General features: G+C 43.7%; 1 protein-coding gene across 2 annotated transcripts in view; it reads left to right on the forward strand.

The window, feature by feature from the left end:
• Window positions 1-10,384, forward strand: part of LOC121541454 (zinc finger FYVE domain-containing protein 16) — a 44,788-nt gene extending 34,404 nt beyond the window's left edge. For both annotated transcript variants that reach the window (XM_041850475.2, XM_041850476.2), the window contains exons 9-16: window positions 1,585-1,809; window positions 4,934-5,016; window positions 5,545-5,649; window positions 8,162-8,312; window positions 8,626-8,869; window positions 8,980-9,085; window positions 9,300-9,476; window positions 9,755-10,384. In XM_041850475.2, coding sequence (XP_041706409.2) covers window positions 1,585-1,809; window positions 4,934-5,016; window positions 5,545-5,649; window positions 8,162-8,312; window positions 8,626-8,869; window positions 8,980-9,085; window positions 9,300-9,476; window positions 9,755-9,913 — 1,250 coding nt within the window. In that variant the 3' untranslated portion in view covers window positions 9,914-10,384. The remainder of the gene's footprint in view (window positions 1-1,584; window positions 1,810-4,933; window positions 5,017-5,544; window positions 5,650-8,161; window positions 8,313-8,625; window positions 8,870-8,979; window positions 9,086-9,299; window positions 9,477-9,754) is intronic.
• Window positions 10,385-10,599: the final 215 nt, after the last annotated feature.

Consider the following 10,599-nt stretch of genomic DNA (forward strand, 5'->3'; position numbering starts at 1 on the left):
GTTCTTCAAATAGCCACCCTTTGCCTTGATGACAACTTTGCACATTCTTGGCATTCTCTCAAACAGCTTTATGAGGTAGTCACCTGGAATGCATTTCAATTAACAGGTGTGCCTTCTTACATTTACATTTTAGTCATTTAGCAGGCGCTCTTATCCAGAGCGACTTACAGTTAGTTAGTGAGTGCAAGTTAATTTGTGGAATTTTTTTCCTTCTTAATGCGTTTGAGCCAATCAGTTGTGTTGTGACAAGGTAGGAGGGGTATAAAGAAAATAACCCTATTTGGTCCATATTATGGCAAGAACAGCTCAAATAAGCAAAGAGATACGACAGACCATCATTACTTTTAAGACATGAAGGTCAGTCAATACGGAACATTTCAAGAACATTGATATTTTCTTCAAGTGAAGTCGCAAAAACCATCAAGCGCTATAATGAAACTGGCTCTCATGAGGACCGCCACAGGAATGGAAGACCCAGAGTTACCTCTGCTGCAGAGGATAAGTTCATTAGAGTTACCAGCCTCAGAAATTGCAGCCCAAATAAATGCTTCACAGAGTTCAAGTCACAGACACTTCTCAACATCAACTGTTCAGAGGGGACTGTGTGAATCAGGACTTCATGGTTGAATTGCTGCAAAGAAATCACTACTAAAGGACACCAATAATAAGAAGAGACCTGGTTGGGCCAAGAAACACAAGCAATGGACATTAGACCGGTGGAAATTTGTCCTTTGGTCTGGAGTCCAAATTTGAGATTTTTGGTTCCAACCGCCGTGTCTTTGTGAGACACGGGGTGGATGAATGGATGATCTCTGCATGTGTAGTTCCCACCGTAAAGCATGGAGGAGGAGGTGTTATGTTGTGGAGGTGCTTTGCTGGTGACACTGTCAGTGATTTATTTAGAATTCAAGGCACACTTAACCAGCATGGCTACCACAGCATTCTGCAGCGATACGCCATCCCATCTGGTTTGGGCTTAGTGAGACTATCATTTGTTTTTCAACAGGACAATGACCTAACACACCTCCAGGCTGTGTAAGGGCTATTTGACCAAGAAGGAGAGTGATGGAGTGCTGCATCAGATGAACTGGCCTCCACAATCCCCCGAGACTGTTGGAAAAGCATTCCAGGTGAAGCTGGTTGAGATAATGCCAAGAGTGTGCAAAGCTGTGGCTATTTGAGAAAATAGGCTATTTGAAGAATCTCAAATATGAAAAATATTTTTGATTTAACACTTGGTTACTACTTGATTCCATATGTTATACAATTTAGAAAATAGTAAAAATAAAGAAAAACCCTTGAATGAGTAGGTGTGTCCAAACTTTTGACTGGTACTGTACATTTTAAACATATTTCTAGTTATCTACTGAAAAGCAACCAATTTAAGTACCCATAACAGTCTATAGCCTACCATTCCTACTGAGGCGGTCTTCTGACAACATCATTATTAGGCAAAAAAAGGTGCATATGCCTATGATTTGAGCCGTGTGGGTGTTGCACACGTGCCGTCGTGGGGGCTGGGGGTGCTGCCGCCGCGCTGAAGTGGTACTCTGCACACACTGACCTCTGTCTCTCCCTCCTCAGGAAAGTTTGTGGAGGAGCTGGGCAACGTGGCGTTCACAGGTAGTTTCCTGGGTAGTAAGGAGCACGGCGGGGTGCTGTTCTTCTCCCCTACCTTTCAGCCCCTGGAGGGCCTCTGTCTGCCTCCACAGCCCTTCCTCTGTGGCCTGCTCATCCAGAGGCTGGAGGTGCCCTGGGCCAAGGTCTTCCCCCTTAGGCTGCTGCTACGGCTGGGAGCAGAACACGGTGGTGAGCCCCCAACAGTTACTAGCCTTGTCTGGGTTCAGTGGTAATAAATGCATGGTAAATAGTTTCAGAAGGATTTACACTTTGACTGGTTTTCAAAGCTAAAGGGTAGGTAGCATAAACTTAACATATGGATTTTCATTAATATCCACATCAAAAGTCCCAGTGCAGAATTACACCACTTTTCAATTTTTCCAGTTATTACATACAGTGGCTTGTGAAAGTATTCACCCCCCTTGGCATTTTTCCAATTTTTTTTAGGTTTGTATCATTTGATTTATACAACATGCCTACCACTTTGAAGATGCAAAATATGTTTTATTGTGAAACAAACAAGAAATAAGACAAAAAAACAGAACTTGAGCGTGCATAACTATTCACCCCCCCCAATGTCAATACTTTGTAGAGCCACCTTTTGCAGCAATTACAGCTGCAAGTCTCTTGGGGTATGTCTCTATAAGCTTGGCACATCTAGCCACTGGGATTTTTGCCCATTCTTCAAGGCAAAACTGCTCCAGCTCCTTCAAGTTGGATGGGTTCCGCTGGTGTACAGCGATCTTTAAGTCATACCACAGATTTTCAATTGGATTTAAGTCGGGGCTTTGACTAGGCCGTTCCAAGACATTTCAATGTTTCCCCTTAAACCACTCGAGTGTTGCTTTAGCAGTATGTTTAGGGTCATTGTCCTGCTGGAAGGTGAACCTCCGTCCCAGTCTCAAATCTCTGGAAGACTGAAACAGGGTTCCCTCAAGAATTTCCCTGTATTTAGCGCCATCCATCTTTCCTTCAATTCTGACCAGTTTCCCAGTCCCTGCCGATGGAAAAACATCCCCACAGCATGATGCTGCCACCACCATGCTTCACTGTGGGGATGGTGTTCTCGGGGTGATGAGAGGTGTTGGGTTTGCGCCAGACATAGCAATTTCCTTGATGGCCAAAAAGGTACCAGAGTACCTTCTTCCATATGTTTGGGGAGTTTCCCACATGCCTTTTGGCGAACACCAAACGTGTTTGCTTATTTTTTTCTTTAAGCAATGGTATTTTTTTCTGGCCACTCTTCCGTAAATCCCAGCTCTGTGGAGTGTACGGCTTAAAGTGGTCCTATGGACAGATACTCCAATCTCTGCTGTGGAGCTTTGCAGCTCCTTCAGAGTTATCTTTGGTTTCATTGTTGCCTCTCTGATTAATGCCCTCCTTGTCTGGTCCTTGAGTTTTGGTGGGCGGCCCTGTCTTGGCAGGTTTGTTGTGGTGCCATATTCTTTCAATTTTTTTATATTGGATTTAATGGTGCTACGTGGGATTTTCAAAGTTTCAGATAAAAAAAATTATAACCCAACCCTGATCTGTACTTCTCCATAACTTTGTCCCTGACCTGTTTGGAGAGCTCCTTGGTCTTCATGGTGCTGCTTGCTTGGTGGTGCCCCTTGCTTAGTGGTGTTGCAGACTCTGGGGCCTTTCAGAACAGGTGTATATATATACTGAGATCATGTGACACTTAGATTGCACACAGGTGGACTTTATTTAACTAATTATGTGACTTCTGAAGGTAATTATTTAGGGGCTTCATAGCAAAGGGTGGGAATACATATGCATGCACCACTTATCCGTTATTTATTTTTTAGAATTTTTGAAACAAGTTATTTTTTTCATTTCACTTCACCAATTTGGACTATTTTGTGTATGTTCATTACATGAAATCCAAATAAAAATATATTTTAAATTACAGGTTGTAATGCAACAAAATAGGAAAAACGCCAAGGGGGATGAATACTTTTGCAAGGCACTGTAAAACCAATCAGAATGAAGTCATGCCGGAAAATGTTTTTGCAGGGTGTGACGTTATATGGAGGACCCGGCAAGCCAGCCTGTGCCCTATAATGTAATCTCCAACAGAAATAACTTCAAATGTATAACTTCAAATTAAACCAAATCATTTACACTCATGACTACTGGTTTCAATGTAATTTTCAACCAATGTACGAGCAAATACTCTATGAATTTATTGTTACAAATCAGCTTGCAAGGTTGCTAGCCAAGTAGCCTGCTAACATTAGCCCTACCAGCCTGCTAATGTTACGTTAGCACTGCATGAGTCAGCCAGTTGCTATCAACACCAAGCTTACAGCTACATTAAAGTAAACCAAAGTTTTGGAAATACATAGTGCCATCTAACCATCTAATAATGTTACCAATATATGTAGTTATCTAAAGTAGAGAGAGCGGAGACTTACCGATTGACGGCTGAGTTAGCTACCAAAGAAGAGCCGAGGAGAGAGGCGCTTCAGAGGGAGAGGCCGTTTCACCGGCCGAGGGAGAGTCTGCTAATCCAATAGCGATATAGTGAGGTAAATCCAAAGTAGATAGATTCCAGAGTCAATCATCCAGAGGTGGCGTTGGGCACAGGAGACGAGGGGAAGAGTCAACAATAAGACGGCGATCGGAGGAAGGCTCCAGGCAGATGGAAATGATCACAACAGGACAGTCAGTCAGCTACTGTAGCGTGCTAGTACTAAGCCCAGGTTGAAAAACTCTGGTAGCCTACTTCACGGAGATCATGCGGCCCCCACTTGTGGGGAATCTGATTGCTTGTTTACATCACACCTCCTCGTGATTGGTGGATTGTAGCTCACCACTGCCAACATTCGGTCTGCATGGCTAGTGGCTAACGTTAGCCAGCTCGAGCTAGCTAAGGCAGAGTAGATTCTCAATATGACGTTGAGAAATTGTATATTGTGGGTAGTTTAGAAGATATCTGGAAATAAGTTAATAAATATGTAAAAAACCCAAAACATAACTATGTTTGTAGGTAATCAGATCGTGACCTCAACTAAGTTACTAAGCCTTTGACAACACTGTGTTGTTACTTTGAGTAAATCTCATACTTCCTACCCTTTTAAATCAGTTTTTCTGATAGCCGTTTCAAACTTTTGAACTCGGCCAAGACCTAGATATGTGCTTTAGCCTTTAGGCTATTGAGATCACTTCTACTTTGACTCTACTTTACAAACATGGCCGTAGTTTACAGTAATGACATTATGAAATAATAATGAAATGATTACAACAAGTGTTTAGACGGATGTCGAGCCTGATTCTAGTGACATTTGACCCTATGTGTATTGTGTTGCAGTGTACCCCAGCACGCTGGTTAGCGTCCGCTTCAGAGAGACTGTGTTCAGAGAGACAGGACACACCATCATGAACCTGCTGGCTGTAAGTACACACACACACACACATTATTTTATTCTAAATTTCAGAGTATTTTTTTCTTTTTACAATTTGATCAATCAAAACTTTGAATATAACAATTCACATCAAACCGAAGCAAAGCAGTAAAAGTAGGTCTCCAGCCCTGATTTAAAGCAGAGTTAAGAGATATCTCCCTGATCCTCTGTGATGATCACTGAGCCAGCATATGCTGTGCAGTGCTGCTGAGTTCAGCTGAGGGCCAGCCGACAGAGGACTGAGATGACACACACAGAGCTAGATCAGGACTCCTGTGGGAGAGACACTGCAGTAGTTTGGTTCCCTGCCAGCTGTTCACTGCTGGGAGAGAGGAGCCTGTGAGGGCAGGTCTGACTGGGTTATCATACACTGTCTGTTACAGCTCTGAAACCTCTAAGATACTGTGTGTGTTAGTCTTTGCAAAAAGGATTGTCTATGAGGCATGTCATATGTCAATGAGAGAATGTAGTAGGTCACACACTATGTGTGTGTTCTGTGTTGTGTTTTTGTCTCCAGGACCTGAGGAACTACCAGTACAGTCTGCCTGCCGTGGAGGGCCTGAGGATCCACATGGAGATGGGCCACAGCTACATAGACATTCCCAAGAGTAGCTTTACTGAGGTAAGACACACAGCATTACAGGACTTTTGAGTTTTTGATGGTATTTGTCTATCTGTACCTACTGGTCATGTTCCAGGACAATCTGTTTCTATCTGGCTCGAAGGACAAGTTCAAGTTTCAACTTTATTGTCCCAGAGGGCAATTGGTTTTGCCGCAAATGAGCATAAAAAACAACGTTGAACATATAAAATCCACATGGATCACAATGACACACAGTGAATACAATGAGCTAGTACATCAAGTCATAGGGCTGACAGCCATCAATACAAATATACAGTGCATTCAGAAAGTATTCATACCCCTTGATTTATTCCACATTTTGTTGTTACAGCCTGAATTCAAAATGGATTAAATGATTTTATTTTTCTCACCCATCAACACACAATACCTCATAATGACAAAATGAAAACCTATTTTTGGAAATTTTTGGAAAATGAAATACTGAAATATCTCATTTACATAAGTACTTACACCCCTGAGTGAATACTTTGTAGAAGCACCTTTGGCAGTGTTTACAGCTGTGCGTCTTTATGGGTAAGTCTCTTAAGCGCTTTCCACACCTGGATTGTGCAACATTTGCCCATTATTCTTTTCAAAATTCTTCAAGCACTGTCAAATTGGTTGTTGATCATTGCTAGACAACCATTTTCAGGTGTTGCCATAGACTTTCAAGCAGATTTAAGTAAAAACTGTAACTCGGAAACTCAGGAACATTCACGGTCTTCTTGGTAAGCAACTCCAGTGTAGATTTGCCCTTGTATTTTAGGTTATTGTCCTGCTGAAAGGTACGAGCATACCCATAACATGATGCAGCCACCACTATGCTTGAAAATATGGAGCGTGGTACTCAGTAATGTGTTGTATTGGATTTGCCCCCAACATAACACTTGGTATTCAGGACACTCTTTTCTTTTGCCACATCTTTTACAGTATTACTTTTGTGCCTTGTTGCAAACAGGATGCATGTTTTGGAATATTGTTTTATTCTGTACAGGCTTCCTTTTCACTCTGTCAATTAGGTTAGTGTTGTGGAGTAACTACAATGTTGTTGATCCATCCTCAGTTCTCTCCTATCACAGCCATTAAACTCTGTAACTGTTTTAAAGTCACCATTGGCCTCATGGTGAAATCCCTGAGTGGTTTCCTTCCTCTCCAGCAACTGAGTTGCCTGGATGCCTGTATCTTTGTAGTGACTGGGTGTATTGATACACCATCCTAAGTTTAATAGCTTCACCATGCTCAAAGTTATATTCAATGTCTTTGCGAGGCATTAAAAAACGTCCCTGGTCTTAACATAATTCCACTTTCACATTATTGTGTGTAGGCCAGTGACAAAAAAATCTCAATGTAATCAATTTTAAATTCAGGCTGTAAAACAACAAAATGTGGAAAAGTGAATGGGTGTGAATACTTTCTGAAGGCACTGTATGCAGTAGGCCTGTGATCGACATTAGCAGCAGCACAAAAGTATAGCAAGCCAAAGTTGCCTAATAAGTAAAGTGCTGTGTGCATTCTTAGTTCATCTCGTCAACAACATATCAACAATGTGCTGACGAAAACATCAACATCACCTTAATCATCAACAACATTACCATCGTCAACATCATCCTCACCCCTAGCCTATCAACTCCTCTTCCCTGTATTCAAAAGGGCAATGGCCATTGGGGTGAAGGAGTGCTTGTACCCGTTCGTCTTAACAGTGGGTAAATCTAAACCGGGAGCCAGAGAGTAGGACCTTGAACTGGTGGTGTAGAGGGTGGGCACAGTCAGACAGGATGGATTCTGTCAGACAGGATGGATTCTGCCAGACAGGATGGATTCTGCCTTCCTCACCTCTTGTCTGTTGTACTTGTCTGCTGGACTCCTGTGATCATACTGCCCACTTTCACTATTCTAGTTAGTGTATTTTTAGCTTTTACACCAAGGTTGCAGTACCAGCAAATAAAATACAATTTTAAGACAAACTCTATGTACGACTTATAAAAGAGAGTCAGTCATCAAGGTCCTGTCTACCTGGAACTTTGCCAGTTTCCTGACAAAAAAGGCATTGCTGGCCTTTCTTACACAACATGTCAGTGTTACTCAAAGTTCAATTTATTATCAATCATTGTGCCAAGATACTTGTAGTTGTCTACAGTGTCTACCACCTGGCCCTTGATGATAGTGTTCTGAGGGGTAGGGGGTTGATGCCTGAAATTCATACAAAACATATATTTGGTTTTTGTCACATTCAATTGTAAGAATTCACTGTCACACCAAATGTACAAAATCATCAACGACAGGGTCATGGGCAGTTTCGTCGGCATGAAGGAGACTGACTATTAGTTGTCCGCAAACTTCAGGACCAGTAGCATTAGCGCTAACTAGCATGGTTATGCTAATGCTAGGTTATGCTAATATGCTACCTGAATCTGGGGGTGGGTGTATAAAACCCCACCAATTCGCCATTAGTAGGTGTTAGAAATAGTTATTTGTCTTTCGATGCGAGTATCACCTTTTGTGTGTTTTCTAGATGCTGAAGGTGGTGAATGCGTCTAACGAGCATGTGATCAGTGTGGGTGCTGGCTTCAGCTCGGAGGCTGACTCCCACCTGGTCTGTTTCCAGAACGACGAGGGCAACTACCAGAGCCAGGCCAACAGCCAGCCTGGCAAGACACGCACAGGTCAGTACTAAACCAGATTGCCCACTAGAGGTCAGAAGAGACTGTGTTTTTTGTTTTCAAAGAACAGGGTTGTATTCAATAGGGCACAAAAAGTTTAGTTGTGGACAAGTTCAGGTAGTCCCTCCCTGTTTCAGTCCATTTTCTTCCTTTTCGTGCCTAATGAATATGACTCCGATAAGAAGCAGGTGTGTCATGACCTTAGATCCTAGAGGTCACAGGTCAGTGACTCGAGCCAGTGCCTCCATGTAACCTGAATAGAACTGAACTGTTTATATACATGCTGTGTTACTCAGTCTGTGATCTTATTGTCTAGTTACGGGGGCCAGCTTCGTGGTATTCAACGGTGCTCTGAAGGCCTCGTCGGGATTCATCGCCAAGTCGAGCATCGTGGAGGACGGCCTGATGGTGCAGATCCCCCCAGAGACCATGGAGGCCCTGCGCGCCGCCCTGAGGGGGCAGACGGACTTCCACATCCCCTGCGGCAAGGCCGACGGAAGGGAGCTCCGGGACAACATCACCGTGCGCTGGGTCAACTGGAGTGCTCCCGTCAACGCTGGGTAAGGGTGATACACACACACACACACACACACACACACACACTGTTGATCTTCTCCCTGGTGCATGATTGGTGAATGAATTTGTGTGTACGTTTTGTGTGTCCTTACAGTGTGACCAGTGGTGTGGACGGGAAACCTCTGGAGGGGGTCCACAGTGTGAGGATGCAGCAGAACACAGAGTTTGAGTTGGACGGACGCACCATCAGGTGTACTGAGGTAGGAGACGCACAGTTCAAACCATACGCTAGTGTTATTGTCCATTTGCATGGACATTCATTTTCTGGGGTCAACAATATATTACAATAACAATTGACCTACATGTAAAGACATCGAGTTCTGTTCACCTTCTCTCGATGATCACTGCTCTCTGAAACATTGTTTCACTTACACTGGTCTGTCTGTCTGTCTGACTGCCTGTCCCTCCCTCCAGGTGTTCTACGTGTTGAAGACTCCAGACATGTCCCTGTCTGCGGTGCTGCCGTCCTGCAGTGTGTTCCAGAGGGAGATGGCTGTGGCCAGCTGTAGTGCTCTGACCCCTCACCTCTCGGTCCTCTCAGCCAGCGGCATCAACTCCCTCGCCCTCCGAGTCTCCACACAAACAGACATGGTAAGTAACATACTATAAAGGGTCAAGCAATACACTATGAAAGGGACTGGGCAGTGCCCCTCTTCTTACCAGGCACTTGCTGACAAATGTGTTTATGAAAATATCTATATATATTTTATTGATTGCTGTATAAATAAACTATTGTACTAGTCTGTGTTACTGTTCCATCTCTAAAACTTAGCGATCGTATGCCCGTTGTACAGTACATTCCAGTCATACTGCCTTAATGTATTATATCACTATAACTGTCTGTGTGTGTGTGTGTATGTGTGTCTCAGGTGGAGTACCAGGCTGGTTCGGGAGGCAGGCTCCTACCCCAGCGCTATATGAACGAGCTAGACAGCGCTCTGATCCCCGTCATCCACGGAGGCTCGGCCAGTGTTCCACAGACAGCCATGGACATGGAGTTCCTCTTCTACATCACACACACCGTCTAACACACACGCACACACACACACAGATGGAAACACACAAACTTTTAAACACACACAGTACGTGCAAATACAAACACGCACATAAACACACAAGTTCAGTTTCACACATGCAAACTTTTACACACACGCAGCCTGGATGTCTTTGCACAGAGAAAAACGCTGGAGCTCAGAGGACCTTGGACAAGCTGACAGGACCTGAGGACACAAACAGCCAATAAGACACGGCTTGTGACCGGGCGACACGCACAGCCAATCAGGCGTAGCTAACGACTGAACTAAAGACACACGCCTCCAATGGCAGGACATTCCCACATAATCTCCTACTGAAGGCCTTGGAGGCCAGAGGTGTAGGCCTTTGTTCCTGGACGGACAGTGGAGAAACTGGAACGCTGACGCGACTTTCTGTCTGAGAAATGTCACCAACGCTGCTTTAACCCACAAGGCCAAACACTAAACACACAACAACAACAACAACCAAAAAAACAAACCAAACTATCAAACTGACTATTCTCTTCTCATCTCTTCCTGCTCTGCCTTCTTGGCTCCTTGCTGGTATCTGTCTGTCAGCCAGCCAAGGAGCACCTCGATGAATGTTTCCAACAAACAAATATGTATTTACTGTATATTAAGAAATTATGAATTATAATGAAGTATGTTACTTGATTGACCGCTGTATACCAAGCTTGAGA

This window comes from Coregonus clupeaformis, chromosome 27, assembly GCF_020615455.1.
Source record: "Coregonus clupeaformis isolate EN_2021a chromosome 27, ASM2061545v1, whole genome shotgun sequence".
Lineage (NCBI taxonomy): Eukaryota > Metazoa > Chordata > Actinopteri > Salmoniformes > Salmonidae > Coregonus > Coregonus clupeaformis.